Below are 27,361 nucleotides of genomic sequence, written 5' to 3'. Positions count from 1 at the left end.
GCACGGTGCTGGATACGGTACACATACACTGAAGTTACCGCACGATCGTCGCACATTCTATACTAAAATGAAGTCTGAAAAGAAGGTGTGGGATTTTTACGTGAAATTTGTTTAAGTAAAGTTATACATAAAAACAAAACCTATTTGTGGAAAGTACATTTATTTAAAAAAAATAGAGTTTTCTAATGCACTCCAAAAAATTACATTTATAAGTAATGCAACAAAAAACATTTTGATCAACTTTAAATAGAAAAGAACGAAAACCATGAACAAAACGCGAGATGAAACTAACGCGTAACTATCATCGTAGTACTAACTCACCACAAAAGAGTGCGTGTTATCAAATGTAGTTTACTCTGCAATAGACAGAGCGTGCGTTGCGTGCAATCGGCAAGCTATCGATATTGATGTTCGACCTTCTATACGGAAATCAACATAACCAAACATGAATGATGCCAACTAGCGCTGGCTACATATTTATATGCGGTACACAGCAGCGACGAAGACGTATAGATAAATGTTCAAACGTTTGAAATTATCTTTAAAAGAAAATTTACACATCAGAAAACCTCATATTTCTGTAAATTAAATAAGTAAGCGGTAATATCCAAGTGAATATTAGGTTTCAACTTTAAAATACACTGTTTTATACGGGAAAACTACCTACTCAAAATGCTGGGAATCTAACAACGGGACCAAAAACATCATGTGAAGTTTATGCGAGAATTTTTTTCTCCAAATTTTGATGCCCTAAACCATTGGCGTAGCTGTGTTCATAAAGTTGGGGGGGACAAATAATGATTTTGATGTCATGTAAACCCATTCCCCTGTTGCTAAGACGGGGGGTCCGGGGGTCCTCCACCGGAAAATTTTGGTTTTAAAAGTGCAAAATAGCGCTTTCTAAGCAGTTTTTGTATTTAACCATTGAATACATCGATGTTAAAATTATTATTTTTTCTTTAAGATAAAATTTGATGAGTGAAGAAATTACAAATAAAGTTGGGCAAAATAATATTATAAAATAAAAATATCACGGTCTAGAAAGTTGGGGGGGACAGTCCCCTCCACCCAAAAAGTTCAGGGGGACACGTCCCCCCTGTCCCCCCCGGTTCCTACTCCCCTGCCCTAAACTAACAATGCGACGATTATGCGCGTGCGATGATCGCGCGATAAGACACTATGCACTGTCGCCGGCGCCGGCACTCACCCAGCGTCGTCCGCCCCCAGGGGACCGCTGACGCTCTCGGCCGGCGCGCGGACGTCTTCAGGCAACGCCTTGGCCCGCTGCGGGGCGTTCACGAACTTGTTGACCACGTACCCTATGAGGTCGGACCAGTCCTGCAACACACAGGCCGCGGTTCGCAAGTTCGCTGGCTCGGGCGCCCGCGTCAGAACTGCCAAAATGGCGGACCCTCAGTCAGTGTCTTTCACATGTTCTGAAGTACTAAAACATGAGTGGTCATTTCCTCATACTAATAGTAGTGTTTTTGTAATTTAAATTCTTGATGCACTGATTTGCCGAAAATTCTCTCACGTGATGAAACTAGACAGTTAGGAGCTGCGTTCAGGAAAGCCGGAATCACAATACGCCGTCTGCCTGTCAGCCACTGAGCAATTTACAACATTTCACTTGTTTGTCATAATGTTTTTTTTTTTTTTCATTTCAACGGTGCCAAGATTTTAGAAAATTTGTCTTGTATAATTAGATTAATTTGGCAGTCCTATAAGTTATTCACACAACAAATTACACTCGAATTTTTTCACTAGAGTATTTATTTTAACATGTCCGAAAATCCATTGTGTAATAAATTACATTTCTGTGACTCACAGGATTTTTGTTTAAAAAAAAAAAAAAAAAAAAAAACACTTGTACTAAGTTTAAACATAAGTTGAAAAAATAATTACTGAAGCAGCTTAGCAATTAACTAAACTTCAAAACCTTCTAAAATAATATTTGACTAGCAGAAAAACCTTGCAGACATTTATTGGTTATATTTTCATCCGTGCGTCCATCAAGAGCATGAAGTTACCCAACATTGAAGGATGGACGGAGGCGGCGACGGACTACTGTAATTCTGGCTTGGCTGGTTCTCTGAAGTCGGAGCGCCCTTAAAAAGCTCATTTAAAACCATTTGTTTCATAGTGGTATTACTATGATACCACTTTATAAATATGTTACTATTTGCAATGTTCCAGTGTTATCGCCGAAATACCTCGCCTGAGTAAGCCTTGTGCTGCTATCTGGTGATCCTAACAAGAACAAGCAACATTGGCTGCTTTAATTTTTCCTTAAAAAGTTACACAATAGATTCTAATTCTGTGTATCCGTACCATGTGCGTCTCTGCCTGAGGATGGGAGCAGATAGCAGTTCCTGAAACGTCGCTTGTTTCTGTTTTGGTAAAACTATTGTATTTGTTTGACTTTTCGTTTTGTCGTGTTTTTGTCTCGTTTCAACTGTTGTGCTGAATTATTTTGGGTTCAATATTTTTGTGTTGTCATCATTTGTGGGTTTTTTTTTTTTCGTTCTCTTAGTACATTTTTCTTTGTTTGTTGACCATATTCCTGTTTCGGAATATTTTGTGGTGTTCATATCCTTGTTGAAAACAGCAATTGTTTGCTTAATTTTGTGTTGTTTTTTTTTTGTCTTTTTTGGGTATTTTTATTTATTTATTTTATTTATTAGTTTTTCTTCAACAGAAAAAGTTCTTAGCAATGGCGTACGTCCAAAAACTTACATCAAGTCATGCACTCCCATTGCTCAAATCTTTTAAAGATAACAGATTCTAATTTATTTTAATATATTTCTGTGTGCCTCAAAGGGTTTTGACTCGAACACCAGGGAAGGACACTCACGTCGCAGACCCCGAAGTCGGTCTCCCAGATGTGCGAGAAGGTCTTGAGGATGCCGGGCTGGAAGAGGGCGGAGGCCTGCCCCATGTCGCCCGCCACGTGGTGCATCATGGTGAAGACGCAGTCGTTGACGAACTCACCGTTCTCCCGGAAGTCCTCGAGGAGCAGGCCGTACTTGTGCATCATGTCCACGGTCGCGAACCTGAGCAAGCGACAGTCCACCTTACAGCATGCTTCACCTCGCCACGTGTACTCCACCGTGAGACACCACTGATTCCAGGGGCGTAGCCAGGAGGGGGGTTTTAGGGGTTCATCCCCCCCCCCTCCAGCACCAAAACTTTATTTAAATTTCTTATTCATCACCCAAACAAATTTCATATTAAAAATTAATAAAATTTTTACCATTACAACATTTAAATTTAAGTACCGAAAACTGCTAAAATAGCACTATTTTACACCTTAAAATCCAAACTTTCCCGCGGGAGGACCCCCCCCCGGACCCCCCGGCTTTAATACGGGGTGGACCATGCTTCTTAACACCCCCCCCCCCCCATACACAAATCCTGGCTACGCCACTGACTGATTCCAAGGTGCATCAAAATGCAAAACATCTGTTGTACAATACATACTATACGAGCCCACGGTCACTTATGTGGCAAAAGACTTGGACTGTAAACAAGAGAGTTGCTGGAGAAGAAGTTCAGGTACGCACATGAGTGTTATTTCTCGCCTCACGTTTTGGTTCACGTGTAACTAACTGTTTTATTTTTCGCTTGTGCTTGCTGTAGTGACGTAATTTACAGTGTCGCTTATTAGCTGATTTCAACAAGATACATACCTGATCCTGTTGTCGCCGCCTGACTGTTTACGTGATGCTACGTGCAACATGATCTTGTGGTTCTCTAGAGATCCTTACGAGAACATTGTAGCCAAGGCTGTTTTATAACAGACACAGATGTTTGATGTCAGTATGTTATGACCCGGGCAAGACTTTTTCCCACCCTAATACCCTAATAAGGCACAATTAGGGTGGAAAACCAACTAGGGCAGAAAACAGTCTTGGCCCCGGTCATAACGTACTGACGTTAAACATCCCTGTCTTTTAGGAAACAGCTCGGCTATGCTGTATTGTAAAAAATCTGGTGGACCACAGGATCATGTTTCAGGTAGTATCAAGTAAACAGTAGGGCGGTGAAAACAGGCTATACAATATATCCATTGTTGAAAACAGTCTCGGGTGCAGTAAACAATACCAACATGGTGACGGCCGCATCACTGCACAGGCAACCTATTTATACCTATAAACAATAGTTTGTCTGACTGCAATATGAATTTTGTAATGCTGTACCTTGAGGTATGATCTGTATTGTAACGCTGTACCTTGAGATAGGGTCTGTTTTGTAATGCTGTACCTTGAGATAGGGTCTTTTTTGTAATGCTCTACCTTGAGATAGAGTCTGTTTTGTAATGCTGTACCTTGAGGTAGGGTCTGTTTTGTAATGCTGTACCTTGAGGTAGGGTCTGTTTTGTAATGCTGTACCTTGAGGTAGGGTCTGTTTTGTAAAGCTGTACTTTGAGATAGGGTATGTGATTTGTAATGCTGTACCTTGAGATAGGGTCTGTTTTGTAATGTTGTACCTTGAGATAGGGTCTGTTTTGTAATGTTGTACCTTGAGATAGGGTATTTTTTGTAAAGCTGTACTTTGAGATAGGGTATGTGATTTGTAACACTGTACCTTGAGATAGGGTCTGTTTTTTAATGCTGTAACTTGAGATAGTGTCTGTATTGTAATGCTGTACCTTGAGGTAGAGTCAGTAGTGTTGAAGGGTACCTTGTTGATAGGGTACCTTGTCGATAGGGTACCTTGAGGTAGGTCTGTAGTGTTTAAGAAAGCTACTTTAGAAATTTTATTATTTCATCTACGGGAAAGTATGTTCTTGGTTCCCTCAAGCAACACTGGACTCTGACACCCGTCCACCTCGCCAGCGGACTCTGACACCCGTCCACCTCGCCAGCGGACTCGGACACCCGTCCACCTCGCCAGCGGACCCTGACACCCGTCCACCTCGCCAGCGGACCCTGACACCCGTCCACCTCAGCAGCGGACTCGGACACCCGTCCACCTCGCCAGCGGACTCTGACACCCGCCCAGCTCGCCAGCGGACTCTGACACCCGCCCACCTCGCCAGCGCACTCGGACACCCGTCCACCTCAGCAGCGGACTCGGACACCCGTCCACCTCGCCAGCGGACTCTGACACCCGCCCAGCTCGCCAGCGGACTCTGACACCCGCCCAGCTCGCCAGCGGACTCTGACACCCGCCCACCTCGCCAGCGGACTCTGACACCCGCCCACCTCGCCAGCGGACTCTGACACCCGCCCAGCTCGCCAGCGGACTCGGACACCCGTCCACCTCGCCAGCGGACTCTGACACCCGTCCACCTCGCCAGCGGACTCTGACACCCGTCCACCTCGCCAGCGGACTCGGACACCCGTCCACCTCGCCAGCGGACTCTGACACCCGTCCACCTCGCCAGCGGACTCTGACACCCGTCCACCTCGCCAGCGGACTCGGACACCCGTCCACCTCGCCAGCGGACCCTGACACCCGTCCACCTCGCCAGCGGACTCTGACACCCGTCCACCTCGCCAGCGGACTCGGACACACGTCCACCTCGCCAGCGGACCCTGACACCCGTCCACCTCGCCAGCGGACACTGACACCCGCCCACCTCGCCAGCGGACTCTGACACACGTCCACCTCGCCAGCGGACACTGACACCCGTCCACCTCGCCAGCGGACTCTGACACCCGTCCACCTCGCCAGCGGACCCTGACACCCGCCCACCTCGCCAGCGGACCCTGACACCCGTCCACCTCGCCAGCGGACTCTGACACCCGCCCACCTCGCCAGCGGACTCTGACACCCGTCCACCTCGCCAGCGGACTCTGACACCCGCCCACCTCGCCAGCGGACTCTGACACCCGTTCACCTCGCCAGCGGACTCTGACACCCGCCCACCTCGCCAGCGGACTCTGACACCCGTCCACCTCGCCAGCGGACTCTGACACCCGCCCACCTCGCCAGCGGACTCTGACACCCGTCCACCTCGCCAGCGGACTCTGACACCCGCCCACCTCGCCAGCGGACTCTGACACCCGTCCACCTCGCCAGCGGACTCTGACACCCGCCCACCTCGCCAGCGGACTCTGACACCCGTCCACCTCACCAGCGGACTCGGACGCGGACTCACAGCTCGACGTGCTGGCCGAGGCTGGCCGGGCCGCGGTACTCTGGCTGCTTGTAGACGTCGTCGAGGAACAGCATCAGCGCGTGGTTGGTCACGACCAGGTCCTGCAGGAACTGCTTGCTGTGCACGCCCGGCTTGTACTGGCCCAGCAGCAGGGCGAACAGTCCCTTCAGGTCCTCCATGGCAGCCACCTTCACTGCGGCACGGCAACGACAAACCACGTGATACATTCACATGTCGTAGTTCATTTAGCATGAAGTCCAGGGGCGTAGCCAGAGGGAGAGGGGGTTTAGGGGTTCAACCCCCCCCCCCCCCCCCCCTTGCAACAAATCTTTAATTAATTTCTTATTCATCACTAAAACAAATTTCATATTAAAATTAATAAAAAATTTTAACATTACAATATTTAAATTTAAGTACCGAAAACTGCTAAAATAGCACTATTTTACACCTTAAATTACAAATTTTCCCGGGGGAGGACCCCCGGACCACCCGCTTTAATACATAGGGGAGGGGGGGGGCATGCTTCTTAACACCCTCCCATACACAAATCCTGGCTACGCCACTGATGAAGTCATTACCAAAATCTCTGAATAGCATAAAACAAAGTTGCAGTCTGTTTCTGTTTCCCTGCTTTTTCTAAACCATACAACGGATACCACACAACGGATTACGATACGGTTTTCACCAATGGAAAAAGCGTTAAATGAGGAAGGATTGTATATATAATTTGTAGATACTTTTTGCAAAATTTATGAACTATTACGGTGTTTTGTCAATAAAGCAGCGCTTTACCCTATAGCAGAGAACATTTAGTAAAGATAACACAATTTTTTTTTCTTTAAATTTATTATTCTCTCTAAATAGTATAAAAAAAAGTCGCTGCATATATTTATTGTCCCTGTTTTAAAATAAAAAAAAGAGAGTAATATACATGGAAACATTAGCAAAGAGGTGTAAAATAAAGGAAATTAAAAAAAGAAAACAACCTGGCAATGCATTTTGCTGAACAAGTGAATTTTGTTTCAAAGTTGTTTTGTTGATCTGGTTACATACATTAAATATAATAATATTAATAATTTTAAATCATAATCATTAATTATATGTTAAATATAAAACAAAGTGTAAATAACATTGCAGTACAAATCAAATTTTATCAATCATCTTAGCCTCATAAAAGTTAATTTTTTTTTTTAATAATTATTTTTTATGAATGTGTCTGACATTGTGTATGCCTATCTATTGGTAACAAATAATTTGGAAAAAAAAATTTATATTTTAAATGTTGAATTGAATATCAAAATACCTACTAACAAACATCAAATATTTTTCAAGTACTCACAGACCTGTAATAGTTTCAAGAAATAAAAGGTCCAAACACCAGTTAAGTTCACAATCAGTTTACAGAGAACCAAATTATGCATACTTATGATTTCCGTACGGAGAAACAATTCTAGTAATTGACACTAGGCCTCAAGAGTTTTGTTGGTCACATAATGAATAGGCCTACTGCAGATGTGTGTTCACAAGGTGCTAATCTCAACTTTATTTTGCACCAAGTCTTAGAACACAGTATGTCCATGAATGAATATCCCAGTCATAAATTTTAATAACATAAACTCTAAGCATTGTAGTGTGTTTGTTCATTGTCACAATAAAAGAGTCACTCAGTTTAAGATGACAACATGCGCGAGTACTCGATTGTTGTTTTCTCACTCGCAGCGCTACCTACGCAAAATGACAAGTCCTGAGAGTAATTAGTAGAGACCTGAAAAATTCGCGGATTAATTTCGTGTTATGCTGAAATTCAAATAATTATACCTTAGAGCTGCTTCTGCCATTGGTTCACTGTTAATCTGGATAACTGTGGTCCAATTAGAGACCCTCACTCATAGACGTGTCGAATCACAGGCCACCCAGTCGAGACGACTCACAAGTCAGCAGCCAATGAACAGTTGGCATTTGCCCGAAAGTGTAGTGGATATTGGAGTGTATCCTGAAGGTCATTGAACCCGCGAATTTTTCCGGTCTCCAGTAATTAGTAGAGGGTAGGATGAACTTGTAAACTTTATTTGGAAAAAGAATGGAGCCCTGTCCATTGGAATCTCTTTGTACAAGAGTGTTTAAACATTAAACATCGAAGTCCCTGGCCGTTGGAGTGGTCGTAATGGTCGAGATGATTGAGCTCTTTTTTCGCTGACCTCCACAGTCACCCGACATAACGCCGAAAAATTTTTTTTTTCATTTTGGGCTTTATAAATTATGTCTACGTTCCGCCGCTACCTAATGATTTGCCAGAGTTGGGACACGGAATCGAAGAGGCTGTTGCTTCCATTACTTCGGACGTGTTAACCGCAGTGTGGGGAGAGTTGGACTTTAGGTTGGATGTGTGCCGTATAGGCTAAAGGTGCACACACTGAACCATCGTAAGAAAAAACTAGGTTAGTTTACCAACAATTTGATGTATGATTTGCTGTAAATAATCTAAACTGAACTGCAATAATATAGCATCAGAGGACACCCCAACATTAGGGTGATGCAAATACGATCCCAGCCGACGCTACCGTGGCCGTGCTCCTACGTAACGTCGTAAAGTCACCCGAGCCGGGAGATGTCTTACGCTGTAGTTTCTGAAGGTGCTCCCTGTTCTCGGGACTGAGGTGCGGCATTCTCTTGAAGGCGGTGACCCTCTCCAGGAACTCTCTGATCGCCGTCACCACCTGCAAGGCAACACTCGGCCATCGGTCGATCCTCCCGCCCGCTTGACGACTTTGCCCTGAACCCTTTCAATGCAAAAAAAAAAATAAAATAAACTGATACATTGTGTGACAAACGTAAAGCCAATCATTTTTCGGATGAACTACTCAGCAAATCAATTCAGCTGTTTTTTACAAAGCACATTACGAAAGGCTGAACGTCGTACAAAAAAAAATCACACATTAAAGTTAGGAAACCCCCGAAACAAACGCACTATTATAAGCCAATTTGCAAATTTAAAAACCATGTGGAACCAGGGGCACAACAACTAAATTTCCAAAAGGGGAGGGGGTGGGGGGTGGGGGGAAATATACCTTTCTATAAAGAATCATCGATCCCCCCCCCTATTAAAGCGAGGGGTCCCGGGGTCCTCCCCAGGGGAAAATTTGTATTTCAAGGTGGAAAATGGTGCTATTTAAGCAGTTTTATCATCTAAAAATTGATTACACAGCACTTTCTTTGCCCCCGTTTGCCCCCACTTCAAGGTTTCAGAGGGGGGGGGGGGGCAAAAAACCCTTGCATTCCCCCCCCACCTCCCCTGTTGTTGCGCCCCTGTGTGGAATGAAAATTAGCAACTTCCAACTTTCTTTCAAAAAAACAATATTGGACTGAGAGCAAAAATCCTGTCCCGAGGCGGGAGCGAGGCAGGAAACGTGAAACGCGCTCACCAGGTGCATCCGCCTGAGGTACGGCTTGACGTCCTGTCCCGGGAAGAAGGCAGCCGTCTCGAGCTGCTCGCACACGTGGGCGCCCTCGTACACCAGGTACGCCATCACGTCCCAGGACAGCACCTCACTGCGGGCACACGACACCAACACACGGCCCGGCTCAGCGCAACGCGCGACTAACCAGCCACAACCCTCTCCCCGCGAGCACGCCGCCATCGGCAGGGGCAAGAGCGCACGGTAGACACCGGCGAAACAACGAAAACACAGATATGGAAGTTGATACACGCAGGGGTGTAGCCAGGGGGGGGGGGGGGTAAGGGGTTCAAACCCCCCCCCCCCCCCTTTAGCACCAAATCTTTAATTAATTTCTTATTCATCACTCAAACAAATTTCAATATTAAAATTAATAAAAAAATTTTAACATTACAATATTTAAATTTAAGAACAGAAAACTGCTAAAATAGAGCACTATTTTAAACTTTAAAATCCAAATTTTCCCGAGGGAGGGACCCCCGGACACCCCGCTTTAATACGGGGAGGGGGGGGGCATGCTTCTTAACACCCCCCATACACAAATCCTGGCTATGCCACTGGATACACGGCACAGCAACAAAGTGCAAGGCCAAAAAAAAAAAAAATTAAAATTAAAATTCACCCTATTCATTTGGGTTCATCTATTAAAAATATAGAATTCATTTAATAAATCTTAAGTTTAGGTTTTTAATTTCGAGAACTTAAAATGTACGAACTGAGTAAAAAAAAAAGTCGTTGAGTTTGAAGTTGATGATTGGTGTGTACAAATGCAGTAACTGCATCCCTAAATCGGTACTGTGATGTCATTTAACCCCTAATCCAGAAGACAAGTGACCTTATACCCTGTACACCCTGACAGGTCAAAAATTGTTTTATTAGCACAGGCTGCACCTTCCACCACGCTGCAACCAAGACATTCTACTGATGGGTGCAACTACACCTTACACAACTACTTGTGCGGTGGTGGAGAAGGTGCAAGGGATATAATTTGAATAACGGGTATCGCATGAAACTAAAGTTATCAATCAGTTGGTTTTTCGAACATTTCCCAGTCAGCGCTGGGTAGACCTAGGTGTACACAGGTAAATGCCGAACACAAATTTATTTCAGTTATTATTCTAAACTTTAACCGACAAACTTGGATAATGAAACCTAAGTTACATCCTTCTTCTAGCATTACCAGTAACATATACACCCATGTACCCCCGTGGGAAGAGGTACAGCAGGAGGCGCATGGAGGCGGGCCACAACTAGAGTCTCTGGCACCCGGGGCATGAATGGATTCATGCGCTCCCTCTCTCTTTTTTTGCACATACCACACCAATAAAGCGGGGGTCCGGGGCCCTCCCACGGAAAAATGGTTCTATTTAAGCATTTTCCATGCCTACATGTAACAGTTTCTGTGCTACTGTACCTTCCATGCATGAACCCACTATGTCCATAAAGTAGTCCGTATAATCACTAGACTTGTTCATTATATATATATGTTGAGACGTTATATTGTAAATCAGATTAGAGTTTCCTGTTACCAGTTGTAGTAGGAATTACAATGCAAGCGATTTCGGCGCCCCCCACAGCTTTCCGCCCGGGTGGTATGCCGTGCTTGCCCCCCCCCCCCCTCCCCTTAGTTGCGGCCCTGCGTGGAGGGCGGGCTACCTGACGTGCTTGAAGTCGAGCTCTAGCTGCGCCGCGAACTTGAGGAAGTAGGTGACGAGCCAGAAGAAGTGGGAGGTGTCGACGAGCTGCGCCCCGCTGACGTTGTCGACCAGCTGCCGGTACAGCTCGCGCACCAGGCAGCCGTAGCCCTTCAGCAGGAAGTCCACCGTGAACTCCTTCAGCAGGTGGAAGATGTCCTCGTCCATGGGCGTGTGGTGGACCAGCGCCTTCACGTTCACCCTGCGGCCCCGCGCGTCACTCACTCCTTCCGCTATCTCCGAATATCCCTGTTTCAACGTAACAGGCCTATTTTAAACTAACCAAACTCACGAAAATCATAAAATTTACCCCTCCGTCCATTTCTGATTTTTTGTAATAATTGGCCCAAAAGACAATATGAAGGGGCAAGTGTGGATGAAGGTGTTATGTTACAAAACTATTGTTCTGAGGAAAAGGCTCCGAAAGTAATTTGTTTGCTACTTGTTTATGTGTACATAGCATCTTTATCAACACGTAACTATTGTATGTTATTTTTGAAGTTAGAGGGAAGGTGTCTTTACCATTACATGGAATGCATCATAACACCTTCATCCCTGGACTTAGTGCTTAGTAACATAACACCTTCATCCATTTACCCCTTCAATTCTACTTGTGTGTGTCTCTACAGTAATCTGTCGTAAATATGCATAGAACTCATTTTTTTTTTTATATATCCAGACATAATAATTCAACAATTTATTGTAATGATAATAATTCAACAGCGGGAGCAACAAAAATGATCTCCGGTTGAGGCTTTTTCCAAAAATGCCAGCAGGCACAGCGAGCCCATATCCATTACTAGTCAGGCAAACTTCAAATTGTGTGATTTGTTATAGCGATAATAAATATTGAAACAAAAGTCATTGTAATACTTTTGACAAAATCCTGCAAATAAATCGAAGAATGCCACGTTTTCACGTAAAACCTTGGTTCTTTCACATGACTTAGCCCGTCCCAATTTTTTTGCTTAGGGTAAAATTCTTTCCAGACGCTTTACATTATCGTCATGCAGAAGTTTTCATCACCTTGCCACAACGCATGAAACGTAAAGCATAACCCTGCTGAAGGCTCGTACTTTTGCACACTTTAAACATGCTGTATAAGTATGTGTAAGTATTTATTCTACTGTATTGTTTCAATTAAGGGGGTGCATCACATATTAGGTCATTGTCTTGTATTTAAATGAAATGCTGGTAAACATGTAGACTTTTTGAATGGATTAACATCCATGAAACAAAAAATATTTAAATCGCATAATTTTTGCATAAGAAGATGTCAGATACATTTTTATTGTTTTTGAGGCGTACAAATAAAGAAAATCAACTTGAAAACAGGACTAAAATTTTCTAGGTTTAACAGCAATCCTACTGGCTAATTCAAGAAATGGTTGGAAATTCTTTTCAAAAAATGTTATTTAATTTTACCTGGCCTTTCAAAATCCTCATTTTGTGATGTTTTTGACAAATAAGCAAAATAAAATAAGTTTCTTACGTGATAACTTCTTATAAATCGATGAACGCCGGCTGCACGCACAAAAAAGCATGACTCATTGTCACGTTCCGCCTGAGCCGAGCGTGCAAGCGAGAGCGCGGAACAAGCGATAGAGAGGCACGATCGGCTTGTGACGCATCTATCTCTTTTCCACTCCATCGGCCGATGTGTCCGAGTAGAAGAGAGAGACAACCTACACGTGAACTGTATTTCAACTGTTGATAAAGTGAAGTGAAAAGTTAATGTGGTTTCCATACTTTATTACAAAAACAACCGTGGCAAAAAAAAGTAATTAATTCTTGCATTTTAAGAATTTGATTAGCGATATAATCTCATAAATTTGTTCTTTGATTATTAAAAAAAAAGTAGCATCGGTCGGCGAGTGCAGTAATAATAGGTTATGTTACAATTTTGACTAAAAAATTATTATCTCATATAAACTATCGTAAAAAAATTCAACTGCTTTTATTTAGTATTCAATGAAAAAAAAATTGTTATTTTCAATTAAATCATTTTGTATTACACAAAATAATGATAATTCAGTGATAATAATTCAATTAAATTCATAAAAGTATGCAATTTTTTCATCAATGCTTTCTCATGACGTTATCACGTAAAATTATTGTCCGTAAACCCTGACTTTACGGACCACCCACCCCTTTTTTTTTTGTAATAAATGAACATACCCTATCATGAAGTAGCTAGTACTATTTTATTTAAACCTAAAAAAGTTTTAGTCCTGTTTTCCAGTTAATTCTCATCTGTTCAGGCACCCCCCCCCCCCTCCCCACCAAAAAAAAATTAAACTTTGGCAGCTAATTATGCAAAAAGAATGCAATCATTATACTATTAATTTTGTAAAAGTTAAACAATTTAAAAAATCTACAAGTTTGTCTGTAAATATGAAATGACCTGGAATGGGAGGCACCCCCTCAAGACTAAATGCCGCCAGGGCCCTCACATGGAGGTCTTGCTCCGCTTCACCAGCTTCTTCCTCCGCAGCTCCTTCTTGTCCTGGGGACCGGCGACCTTGCTGCTGTTCGGCCGGCTCTTCTGCACCATGTGCGGCTTCTGGTGGACCGGCCTGCAAGCAGGTCCACCAACACTACATACAGCCTCCGCGAGTCGAGGCGTCGGAACTCCTTCGGATGGGAGCACGGTTGAGAAAACAACAGTAACCGTAGGTCATCTGCACACGATATGACCACCGCCAATATTTTCGAACTTACTGATTCACAACGGTCGAGAGACAAGATTTTACGGTTTTATTTTCAGTCTAACTTCCAGAGTGTTATTTTTTTTTTATTTTGTAAAAGATGTTTTGTTATACTTACTCCACCAAAATAACAGTAAAATACATATGCTGCATTTTTTTACATAAAATAATTTGAGTTCAAATGGTCCAAAACAAACGCATTCTGAACAATAAAAATTAATTGGCCAGCATTAGTGATTCAATGAGCTCCAGGATAAAACAAATTAAATTCATATTTCTTATACGTGCACTTTGTCTTTTGTTGGATGCAGAGCTAGGTATGGAGACCGCAATGTCCACCGAAATGCCAGTGATGTGTATTCGCCTTGAACACACGGCTACGACCCAGAAGCCAAGCTACTTCAGACAATGGCCGCATAAAGCCTGCGATCTTTATTAACATTTGTAATGTTTGAACTAATTGGGGTCTATATACGATTCTATTAAAAATTAAAAATTATCACGCATAATATTATCGAGCATTACATAAAAGCAAATGCAGTGCATTCTTTTGATTTTTTTTTTTAAGCGACTAACTTTGTTCTAGCAACAAGTATAAAAAACGAACAAAATATTTTTTAATAATTTCTAGAGCGAATCTTGGGTTTCCAATGTTTTAAAACTTTTGCAACCAACGTGAAGCTCCACATCAGACGCAAATCTTCACATTACAACCGAAGATTCGAATAAAATGAAAAACCTGGTGAAGTGAAGTGGAATAATATCTTTGAAAGATTTGTGCAATGGGAGTGCATGACTTGATGTAAGTTTTTGGACATATGCCATTGCTAAGAACTTTTTCTGTTGAAGAAAAACTAAAAAAATAAAAAATAACCCCCCCCCCCCCAAAAAAAAGACAAAAAAAAAACACAAAAATTAAGCAAAAAAATTGCTGTTGCCAACGAGGGTATAAACACCACAAAATATTCCGTAACAGGAATGTGGTCAACAAAAGTGGAGTATTGAAAAGAGCCACTGTTTATTCGCGCGGACCCGGACGAGGGCAGACGGGGGCACGCACCTCTTGAAGTCCGGCGCGTCGTCCTCGTTGCTCGAAGTCGACACGGACTCCTGGTTCTCAGCCTGCGTGACGTACCCGCAGTCCACGGCGTCCGACGGCGACGGCGACAACTTGGGGCAGCCGGGTTGGCCCCCCTGCGCACAGCGACACACGTGGTCAAACACACTAGAGACTAAAGGTGGGTTTACAATTGAAAATTAAGAATTAAGAATTAAAACTTAGTCGTGTACTTACCATATGACTCTATGTAAACTAGTGGAATGGTTTATGATTGTCGTGTGTGAATTTTGACGGGTCGTGTGCGAACCATATGATGACTTAAGACTTAACAGAAATGGTTATATTTTATATTTTTCGTTAAGACTTAAGGGAAGCAACCAATCACAACAAGCCGGAACCTTTCAGCCGGAAGTTTATGTCTTATTATTGGACCGAGCGAGGCAGTATTTTGGGTTAGAATTCGTATATTTGTCATTTTTAATCATCATCCATTTCGAAAAATAGATACTATCCCATTTGTCAATAACCTATTTCAAACCTGCTTCTCCGTTTCGAACAATGGCCGACCATGTGTTTTGTGCTGTGATTGGTTAGAATTAACGACTTCTATGTCAATCATAAACTGGAAAATGTAGTTTTGACTTAATTGTGTGCTCGATGTTAAGTTATAATTCTTAAGGAAATCAATCGTAAACCCAGCTTAACACCGGGCAGCTCTATACTAACACAGGCGAGTGTGTGAAAAATAACCTAGCGGCAAGAGGTGTAACTAGAAACATATTATATATATATAGTGTCAAATTATATATAATATAATCTAGTGTCAAACATTATTAATTTAATTTTTAAAAATTTAAGAACTGGAGGTTTTATATCTCTCATAAATCTGTACTATGATTAAAAAAAAAAAGTTTTTCCAAGAGAAAAGAAAGTTTTTTTTTGTTGCCATAATGTTGGTACCATATGTATCTAAACAGATACATTGTTAATACCGGGCATACCATTTGCCATCTTATCGGACTGACGTGACAACAATGCAGAGGTTTTCACACAATTTTTTTGGAGCTGTCCGGTATCAGTCTCTAGTGTATTTGATGTGGTGGCACTCGTGGGGGCAGCCGAGTAGAGAGTGTAGCCAAACATCGTGACGAGACAACACGGGAAACTGCTGGCCAATCGGCACTGGCGAAGCGGGAGACAATTCACTGCATTGCTTTCTAGCTATTTCCCACTCCAAGCCGCTAGATGCTACTGCTGGAACCAGTCTCACGCACTTTTAAAAACGTAAACACACTCCACACCAGGTTCGCTGAATTCACTTGTCTCGCGTATTTCTTACCAGTTTCCCAATCTATCCCTAATGTAATACAATATTTGGTGTCGCAGACTACGGTCTGTCTCACACTTAGATTGCAGTACAGTGAAAATAGCACCCACTGTTACCGGATTGCTATTTCCCGGCTCGTTATCATTAAACATATTATTTTGTATATGACTGATAATTACAAAGAGTTATAAAACTTTTTTTCATTTCTGAGACCATAAAAGAAAGGCTTTTGACAGTATCATTACAGTTGTAAATATTCTGAAAGAAAAATATCGCAATTCTAAAATCCAATTATTATTTCAAGCATTTTTAATATTAAAATATACATAAAACTTTGATGACATAAACAAGATGGTTGAAAACAAGATGGAATCATCTAGTTACGTTTCCTTAAAAGTAAGAATAGAATATTTTCAGATGATGCAACAATATTAAGTATTTTCAAAATTCTCAATCCAATTTTTTTCTTTCAAAAATAATTTTATTGTTCCTTTTTTTTACACTTTTAATTACATTATACAGTGAAATCTCATTACAACGAACTTGAAAAAAACGCACATTTTTAGTACTTAATAATGAAAGTACTTTATCCTGAACTGTTACTAAATGTAAAACATCTTGTTTGTACCTGAAAACATATATGTACTTAAAACATAGCCTGTATACAAGTTATTTTAAAATTATGGTTACACATCAAAATTACTGATATATTTCATTAAATGATATTTTTGAACTCGAAACTAGGAGGTAACAAATGAACAACCGCAGTTACTATCATTATCGCCATCACTGCAGCTCACTTTCTCTTCACTGCCGGTTGCACTTTCTTATGTACTGACAGAACATTTCCGGCTAACAAACAACTCGCAACTCATTAATTTGTAGCTTAAAAACGATTTATTTTTAAAAAGGATTTTACACCATTGTAAAATTTCAGAAACTTTCCAACATGCAGAGTGAAACACACTTTTTTTTTAAAGTACCCTATACTGAATATATTTTTTGGTTTTCTTGCAATTTCTGGAATGCCAACAAACTAGAAATCAGGTGTGCATTTTTTCTTTACAAATTTATGGAAAAAATTTCCAACTTATACAATATGCCCATAAAAAAAATGTTCCAGTTTTAATTTTTAATAGTATAAACTGTGCGTCACCTACGCAAAATGGGTACTCCTGAGCGTAATTAGTAGAGGGGGAACCTGTAAACTTTATTTGGCAACAGGATGGAGCCACTCCCATTGAAATCTCTTTGTTCGAGAGTGGTTGACCGTCCAAGTCCCTGGCCGTTGGATTGGTCGTAATGGTCGAGACGACAAGAGCTCTTTTCCCGCTGGCCTCCACGTTCACCGGACATAACGCCATGCAATTTTTTTTATCCTTTCGGGGCTTCATAAAATACAGTGTCTACGTTCCACCGCTACCTAACGATTTTCCAGAGTTGAGACGCACAATCGAAGAGGCCATTGCTTTCATTACCCCGGACTTGCTAACCAAAGTGTGGGAAGAATTTGACTTTAGATAGGATTGTGCCTTATGATTTGTTGTAAATAGTCTAAATCAGGGCTGCCACCACTTTGAAAACAATATCCTTGATTGAAATGTGAAATATCCTGTAATATCCTCGTTTTGAACATAAAATATCCTGTAAAATCCTGTACATTAAAAAAATAAAAAAAAATGCAATTTTTATGAAAATTACTCCATCATAATGTAAGTAACTATACTTCAATCAAAACATCACAATTTTTAACACTTTATACAAGTATTTACACACACACATGTAGCCTACACTTCACCACTGGCAGTATTTAAATATCACTTTTTCAGATGTTTTGCCCTATTCCTCATTTCTTCTGTTGGCTGGAATTCTGCCATATTCTTCCTAGAAGAGATATGCAACAAAGCAATTGAGCATTGGCGATTCAAGACATGGATGTCTTGATGAGGTTGAGCTTACCAAATTACCTTTCCACCCCTGCATTGCTGTGTGGAAGAATAAAGCATTGCCTTTGCAAGTTTGCAAAGCAGCGGAAAACATATTTTCCCGTTAATTTCATACTGTGACACTTTATGGCCAAATTAAACTGCTGTAATATACCACTGAAACTCTTGACGTTCTTTTACGGACACTCTTGTGTTCAGGACAATAGGGAGAGTTCCCGGGAACGGAGCCCCCTGGTGACACGGCGACACCTCGGCTCGCTGCGTACCTTGCGGGCGGGCGAGGAGAGGAGGGAAGACTGTCCGCTGTCGACACTGGGACGCTCCTTCCTGCGGGCGGGGCGCAGCGCCTGGATCGAGTCCATCGCGGCACCTGCGCAAGCCAGCGGCACGCACCAATCACAACGCGGCGGCCGAGGGGGCCGGTCCCGGTGGGATCGCAACCGCGTCGTTCGCGAGTGGTAAACACGACAGCGACGAGCCGGCCAGTTTCCTCATGGTTTACGGTAAGGTCTCGAATAACCAAGTCAAAAATTTTTCACCTAGGGTGGAAGAAGCATTCACCACTTTAAATAACTACAGCATTCATCTTACACACTGATCGTACTCATTTTTTAAAATTAATTTCATCCAAGCCCCCATCTTAGAATGTAAAATATTAGCACGAAAACGGAATTTTATTACCATTCTATCGTTTTGGTACTACCCAAAATAACATTTTTTTAAACCTGGGAATCCCAAACCTTTTACATCTGCAGATCCCTCAACTTATTCATTGTTTTTGACGGTGCCTCCAAAACAAAAACCAGTATGAGGTTTGTCTCAAAAATCGTTAAAACAAACTTAATAGCACAAACCCACTGATTTGAAGGTCTCCATTTTAATTTTAATTGTTTTATACAATTTAAAATTGTAATTTAAATTAATGAAAATATTAATTAACAAAAGCTATTTTATAAATAAATAATATTAGATGGTGGAAAGAAGAGTTGAAGAAAAGAGCACATAGTGTTACATTCCAGATTGGCCCGGCAAAACAACCCAAAATAGTAACAAATTATTTGAAAACTTGATGTTTGTATGCAATAACTTTAATATTATTTTTAAGTTACGTCTTCAAACCAAAATTAGATACTTGGAAAAGTTTTTTTTTATTTTGAAAAATTAATGAGTTAACTTCCTTTGTTTATTACTTCCTTAAAAAATATATATTATAAAACTTATACACGGTACCAATAGGTCCTGACCAGCAGGCGTTACATGGTCACTTCACATATTCCTCATGATATTTTCATGAGTTGCCAACGACGCAACCGCATGCTGCATCAATCGAGCGACAACTGCCTTGCACTACGCAGTTACCTTCCTTTACAAAGTTAGAAATAAAAGGGAGACAATCCCGTGGTCACCCTGGCCAATAATTTAAATGGCTATGCCTAATAAAAGAAACAAGATAAAAAATTAATTACCAACAAAAAAAATATTACGGAAATAAGTTAAAATATTAGCAGAGGGCAGGAGTTTTGCTATGTCACAATAGAAACAGTATGTGTAACACAGTTAAGGTAGTGCATGCTTACAATCTCTTACGTTGCTAGCTAAGTTATTCACACAGGTCAGTCAATCGAGCGAGTGATTGTGTGATAGAAAAAAACCAGCTGCGCTGCGGCACACAATTTGGGAAACCCTGTTGTGAACCAAAACACTTTAACAAGATAAAAGACCTGACTGATAACAAACATAAAATTTAAGAACATTTTTGGTGAACAATTTGACTTTTCTGGTCCAGCAGACACGACCGGGCTGAGACATTCTCTCGTACCTCCGTCATCGCTTGGTGACAGGCGACATTGCTTCCTCGTCTTGCGCTGCAACACACAAACAGCCGCGTCACGACAAACACTTCCCGTGCAGTCGCTCACTAATCACAGCAAAGACCTTTACAGGGTTGCTACAAGCTTGAAATTCCAAAATTGCCTCATGTTTACAGCTTTACCAGATTTAAATCGACAAGTTTCCCTAATGTTCAAAACACAAATTATCCTATGGCTCACTTGGTGTTGCTTTCTTGGGGGTAAAAAGACGTATGTGCTTTTGAATGTGTAACCTTAGCAACATTAACAACATTTTAGATAGATATATGTGTTTGTATGCAACAGTTATAGATTCATCTAAAGCTATCGAATGTAGGCTATCGAACTTGTACGTAAGCATTCGGGAATGAGTTTATCCCATTTGTGTATACAGTGAAAAGACCAGGGTTTGAGGCGCCTGAACGTTGACGGAAATGGTATTTTCGGTTTAATTTTGTACTCACAAGTAAGAATTACAGAAATATTCGGTGATTTCCCTGACTTTTCCATGTATTTCCTAACCATTTTAATTTCCCCGACTTTTCCCTATTTTTTCTGTTTTACATACCTGCAGCAACACTGCTTTATGATGCAATCACAACTGTGTGACGGTGCAACCCGTACAACACAATGCGAAGAAAAATTTCGTGTTTTTGAAAACAATGCTAAGAACAAGAACATCCCCAAGATTCACTCAACTAAGGTAATAAAAATATATTGAGCATAAAAACATTCCTTAATTATAGTTTTAGTGCAGACTACTAACCAGAATGAATTTTATAATTATTTGGTTTATGGTGAACATAAGTTCTTTAAAAAAAATGATTTATTAACTTAAAAATATTTGTTTCCTATTCTCTTCTACTTTTTTCAAAAATTTATTTAAATAAACAACTACGAGGGAAGTTCCAAAAGTAAGTTTCGTAATTTTTTTTTTAGAAAGAGCAGATGGTACACCACGTGAAACAAACAAACGCCATAGGTATCCACACCCGTTGCTGGTTCAACGACGGAAGCAGTGTCAACGAAGGAGGAAGGACGCATGTGCAGAGCGCCGAAGAGGAAACAGTAGCAGCAGACCGGAATGCCCGAGGTTATTCGACCACAAGTCCCGATGGCAGACAGACATGTGCTGACCTCATGGTCGCCAATGGAGGTGCGAGCTGTTGTCCCTGCAGTAAAAAGCTGCACTCTCGGGACGTCACTTCAAAATCAATGCTGATGTGGAGCAGGCTGTGCGACAGTTCCTTCCATCGCCGGGCACCGAGTTTCACCAGAGCGGTTTCTCCAAACTGACTGCACGCTACGACAAATGTCTCAATGTCGGTGGCGACCATGTAGGAAAATAGTGCAAGGTGTATAGCTCATGATGCCATGGTGCATTCATTTTTGGCAATAGAGTTTTCGTGTGAAAAAAAATTTACGAAACTTACTTTCGGAACGTCCCTCATACATTGATTTTAACCAAAGCCACAATACAATTTGTTAACATCAAAAGGAGGCTTCGATTTTCAACTGAAAAACGTGATGCGCAGTAATATCATGCACTGTATTCCCCCACGATATTACCCCGCAAAAATTAATCGGGAAAGTACATACTGAATAATTTCTTCAAAAATAATAGCAGTTAAATACATTTATGGTGATAATGATGCCAAATTTACACAGTAACACAAAAATAATTGGAAAAACAACCGGTTTTCACTCAATATCAATGAATACAATGAAGTAATTACGAAGAAAGGATAGACAGCACTCAGTTTATGCGAGAAAATGGGATCTCTTTACACTACTGCTGCTATGTCCCTGCTGCAAGTGAGCGATATTAAATGCATTCGAGGTAAGTCGAACGATGCAGTTAAAGAGTCGACCAGCAGGCCGCTAGCCGGCCGTCGCTGCTACGGAGAACTCCTGCGTGGAGCCACGCCACAGAGGCGGGCCACAGTCACCTTGAAGTCGGAGTCGCAGTCGGCAGAGGAGAGCGAGCTCATCTTCTCCACGCTGCCGCCGCCGTTGTCCGACGAGTCCGAGGTCGGGTCGGAGGTCAGCACGGGCGAGGAGTTGACGGAGCCCTGCGCCTGGGACACGGACCACTCCTCAGCCACGACGGGACACAATGTCACATTTACGTGAAACGACGTGAACGCCTGCTGCTTGCACGAGAAGACAAGACGTGTACGTTTACTTACCGCTCGAACCTGTAAAAGAATCGTCGAGGGAAAAAAAAAAATACCACGTGAAATAAAAATGTTTTAAGAAAATAAGATATATTTATTGCTATTATTTTGATTTTACAAAAAAAAATGGTTGTAAAGTCGGTTTACGGACGATAGTTTAACGTGACAACGTCATAACAAAACATTGGTGAAATAATAGTTTAGTTAAAGTACTAAATTTAAAAGCTACTTTTGAAAAGGCCGCCTTAACCTATTTAATATAATAGTACATTCATAGGCCAATCAAGCGGAAGAGAGATAGATGCGGCGCAAGCGTACAATGAGCGTAACGGGACACAGAATAACGGGACACCTATTCGTGCGTGCAGCCGGCGTTCATCGATTTATGAGACGTTGTCACGTCAAAAAATAATCAAGGAATTTAGCAATACAGAAAAGTTATAAAGAATTTTTACTGTTTTTTGTTATTCAGCTGCTACAATTAACTATCATTAATTAGTTTTAATCTAAACAATATAGACGTCTTCATGCACTCGCATACAGCGGATCATGTACGAACCCACAACTGAGTGCAGTTTGAAGACTGTCTTCTGATGGGGCTTGGTTTCCAAATTCTCCTTACACACGCAAAACTCAAGTCAGCGTCCGCGCTGTCTTGCTGCACTATTTAGCAACTTGGTTAATAGGAATTTTGAGAATTTATTGATGACAATAAAGAAGCATAATTAATGCATTACATTCAAATTTCATATTGTTTCCATATTGACATAATTTATGCATCGTGCTTATGGGAACATCACTCTGATGATAGTTGTAGTCACCCGCGTAAAAAATAATAACTTGCTTCTTTGCGGCATAAACAGACTGGATCCTGTTGGTAAATGTGTGGCTGCAACAAGTTAAATAAAGTCCGGGAGATTTGATTCATGTCTTGGCATGCAGAAAATCGGGAAAAATAGTTCAAACTTAGAATTATAGCAAAAAAAAAATGAGAAATGAAAAATCCAAGCTGGCGAGACTAAATCCCCCGTAAGATACTACATGTGAAATTGCTGACGGCTACTGTTTCGCAGCCAATTTATTGTCGTTTGCCCTGTGTTTCCCAAGTTTCTAGGACAACATTTCATATCTCCGGAGTTAGCCCTGTGAGCGGGAACCATAGAGACGCGGGCAGGGCCGCAACTAGGGGGGTGCAAGCGGGGCATACGCCCCGGGCGCAAAGCTGTGGGGGCGCCGAAATCGCTTGCATTGTAATTCCTACTACAACTGGTAACTGGTAAAAGATTTTTTAACTTGCATGCCAGGAATGTCTAATCTGATCTACAATATAACGTCTCAACATAGCACCATTTATCCGTGGGAGGGCCCCCGGACCCCCTGCTTTATTGGTGTGGTATGTGCAAAAAAAGCGGGTGTGGGGGGGGGGGGGGGCGCATGAACCCATTCATGCCTCGGGTGCCAGAGACTCTAGTTGCGGCCCTGGACGCGGGATGAAGGACAACGGGGTTCTCGTTGTCCTGGACATGTTGAACTGAGGTGACGGGGGGATGAAGGACGGGGGTCAGACGCTCACCCGCGGGGAGGTGTTGCTCTCGTTGTCCTCGGAGCTGTCGCTCAGCGACGCCTCGAACCACTGGTTGAGCAGCTTCTGCAGCAGCCCCACCTGCTGGTCCTTGTACATGAGGGCAACGAGCTGCACCAGGGTCACCGCCCACCGCGACTGCCGGCACAACACAGGCGTTGTGTCACGCGCTACATCTTAGCATGTGCTGCGTGGGGTACTGCGAGAATCGTGTGCCGACCCTCGACGAAACTCTCATCATTTTGTCGTAGAACCGATGACAAGACAATAATTTAAGGAGTATTATCTGCAGAGGTGTAAGGGGGAGGGGGGTTCGGAGGCTATGTGCAGTAGCCATTCTTTTTGTGTATCCATGAAACCGGGGCATGGTGGGAAATTTTACCCAAATTCGACTACCCCTTCATGGCGGAAGGGTGGGAGGGGGGGAAATGTAGATTCTACAAAATTTCAAAAATAGTTTCTCTTTCGATTTGTAGTGTTTCCGAACCATTAGGGGGACCTGAATCTACCCCCTTACCCCCTCTTCCGCAACCGCAGTTGGTCAGAGAGCGAGGCAAGGCTTGGACATGTGTGGGATTTACGATCACAGAGGATCATCGATTATCCGAACCTCGGTCAACCCAACGATCAGTTAACCGAACGCGTTCCAGAAGGCAATTTGCTGCAAAAGCGAAAGGAAATTTTGGGACTTCTTTTCTTAAAATGTATTTAGACCTAGAGTACTTTTAATTCTCTGCAGATTTCTTTGATCATTTTAGTACTTACATGATTGATTACATATTTTGTGTACTGGAATTTGTTTACATATTAATTCTTGTGCGAGCGTTGCAGTACAAAAAAATACATGATACATATTTGCGTTTATCGCTGTTTCATTGTTTCACTGTGCTCATATAACCCAAGTATATTTGAATGGCTATCCGAAATATTGTTTATCAGAACAAACCAAGTTACCCATTAGTTTGGATAGTTGATGCTCCACTGTATTTATTTTGAACTTCTACCACATGATGGCATTATCTTATTTTTTTCCCCAGCTTACGTATTTTTTTTTGCCTCCGATACCATTCAACACATCTAGGGGACGCCTCGCAGGGAGCGTGGCTGGAGAGAGAGAGTGAGAGTGTACCTTGTGCGGGCCTGTGATGAGGCTGATCATGACCTTGTCGACACTGTGCGTGAACAGGTTCCACATGATCTGGTTCTGCAGGCGGCAGCGCTGGCCCCCGTTCCCCCACCACTGCGGGATGTGCAGCACGTTGCGCAGCAGCAGCAGGCAGTTGTTGATGCTGTCGCACTCGGCGGGGCTCAGGTCTGCCTCCTGGGGACGCGGGCAGGCAAACACAACTCGACAACCGTCGAATATATGGTTTTATCTTCTGTCCAGTTTCCGTTTTTGAATAACAGAGAATTACTGCATTTGGTTTTTATCTTTATAAAAACTATTTTTTTAATACTTAACCCTACCAAAAAAAAAAGATAACATTTATAAGCTGCATTTTTTTTTACGATGGAACTATGTATTTATGCATGATAGAGAGAGACCTGCAAAATTTGCGGATTCATTGACCTCTAGGATAGACTCCACAGTCCTTTAAATACTCGCGGAAATGACACCTGTTCATTGACTACTGACGCGTGAGACGTCACAACTAGGCTGTTTGTAATTCGGCACTTTCTTGGTTTAGTGTTTCCCATTGGCTCACAGTTCCCCGGATAAAATGTGGGCCAATCGCAGAAGCGGTACGAGGGTATAGTTGTTTTGATGCTAGCCTATCGCGAAATGAATCCGCGAATTTTGCATGTCTCTAATAATAGATACTACATAGAACTATAGATACTATATAATAGCTACTATTAGAACTTTTCTGCTTTGTTATGTTCCAAAATATATTACAAATTTGTGATACTGTTTACCCCTCTGATCCTATTCACCTCGCCCTGGGAAAGAGAGAGGCCGGCCGACACCAGCCCAAGGCCACAGCCAGCGGCGTAGGAACCGGGGGGGGGGGGGGGGGGGGGGGGGAGGACAGGGTGGAACGTGTCCCCCTGAACTTTTTGGGTGGAGGGGGACTGTCCCCCCCCCCAACTTTCTAGATCGTGATATTTTTATTTTATAATATTATTCTGCCCAACTTCATTTGTAATTTCTTTACTCATCAAATTTTACCTTAAGGAAACAACAATAATAATTTCAACATCGTCGTATCCGATGGTTAGATGCAAAAACTGCTTGAAAAGCGCTATTTTGCACTTTTGAAATCAAAAATTTTCTGGTGGAGGACCCCCTGATGGCCCGTCTCAGTAAGAGGGGGAATGGGTTTACATGACATCAAAACCATTATTTGTTGTCCCCCCGGACTTTACGAACACAGCCGCGCCGATGGGGGCCCGGCAGCGACGCACGTACCTTCTCCAGACAGCCGCGCATGTGCTCGACGACGCAGCGAGTGACGCGCGCATCCGCGAACGCCTCCTTGGATGTGACCAGCAGGTGGTTGATCTCGAACACGGCGATGCGGCCGGCGTCCGTCCGGCAGGCGGGCTCCACCGCCAGCAGGCACTCCGCGGGAAGGGTCAGGTTCACCAGGACCCTGCGCGGACGCACGGCGCGGGTCAACACACCCGCTCGCCGTCCCCCCGGTCTCCCCTGTCTCATCCCCTCCCCCGCGCGGCCGTGAGCACATCTCAAACTGCACAGGATGATCTACCGCTTCAAGTAAGAGGATCGTCCATTAATCACGCGTTGCTCGAAAGGGAGGGGGGGAGGGGGTCGGGAAAAATCACGAAACATCACAGGGGGGGGAGGGGGGAGGTGTGTGTGTGTGTGTGTGTGTGTAGAGAGAGAGATATCACGTGCATTTATTTTTTTCGCGCAATTTCTACTAAACCGAAAAGCGACGCGTGACCTTGACTCGCCGTAGCCAGGCAACAATATCCCCGCCCGCCGCAACATGAACCACCCGGCTCGGCTTGCCAGCCGCCAGTAAGACTGTGATTTTGGCGCCGAATACATGCTGTGCTTAATTTTCCAGAATTAAATTAGATTATTACCTATATTTAAAGATAATATTCTGAAATTTATAAAAAAAAATTTTGTACAAAAAAAAATACACGTGATTTATTGCGAAGGGGGGGGGGGGGGGGGTAAATCTAAAACCTCACCACAAATCACTAGGGGGGAGGGGGGGTTAAAAATTTGCTAAAAAAAATCACGTGATTAATGGACGACCCCTAACGCACTTGTGTACACAAAAAAAATTAACACTGAATGATACTAGACACCTATAACTACCCTTACATAAAAATCTTCATTCCAATCCATTTCATTATTTAGGTGTGACCAAGTTAAAAAAAAAAGAAAATATCTCTTATTATATTGCAGTAAGGAAACAAAAATGTGAGTATAACCTACAAGTGGAAAATTTTGAAAAACTAACTTTTAAGAAAACAATT

At 42.5% G+C, this 27,361-nt stretch overlaps 1 protein-coding gene across 5 annotated transcripts in view; it reads right to left on the bottom strand.

Moving 5' to 3' along the window:
- LOC134539034 (protein timeless) overlaps positions 1-27,361 on the bottom strand; it is a 64,796-nt gene that overhangs the window by 11,334 nt on the left and 26,101 nt on the right. For 3 of the 5 annotated variants that reach the window (XM_063380711.1, XM_063380715.1, XM_063380713.1), the window contains 14 exons: positions 26,316-26,499; positions 25,035-25,226; positions 23,897-24,043; positions 22,096-22,224; positions 20,116-20,161; positions 18,563-18,666; positions 15,024-15,157; positions 13,709-13,831; positions 11,218-11,457; positions 9,529-9,655; positions 8,724-8,823; positions 6,107-6,299; positions 2,855-3,053; positions 1,208-1,338 (listed from right to left, as the gene is read on the bottom strand). In XM_063380711.1, coding sequence (XP_063236781.1) covers positions 1,208-1,338; positions 2,855-3,053; positions 6,107-6,299; positions 8,724-8,823; positions 9,529-9,655; positions 11,218-11,457; positions 13,709-13,831; positions 15,024-15,157; positions 18,563-18,666; positions 20,116-20,161; positions 22,096-22,224; positions 23,897-24,043; positions 25,035-25,226; positions 26,316-26,499 — 2,049 coding nt within the window. The remainder of the gene's footprint in view (positions 1-1,207; positions 1,339-2,854; positions 3,054-6,106; positions 6,300-8,723; positions 8,824-9,528; positions 9,656-11,217; positions 11,458-13,708; positions 13,832-15,023; positions 15,158-18,562; positions 18,667-20,115; positions 20,162-22,095; positions 22,225-23,896; positions 24,044-25,034; positions 25,227-26,315; positions 26,500-27,361) is intronic. The other 2 variants (XM_063380714.1, XM_063380716.1) reach the window with 1 other exon arrangement.

Source organism: Bacillus rossius, chromosome 14, assembly GCF_032445375.1.
Source record: "Bacillus rossius redtenbacheri isolate Brsri chromosome 14, Brsri_v3, whole genome shotgun sequence".
Taxonomy (NCBI): domain Eukaryota; kingdom Metazoa; phylum Arthropoda; class Insecta; order Phasmatodea; family Bacillidae; genus Bacillus; species Bacillus rossius.
This window is presented reverse-complemented; position numbering and strand designations above follow the sequence as displayed.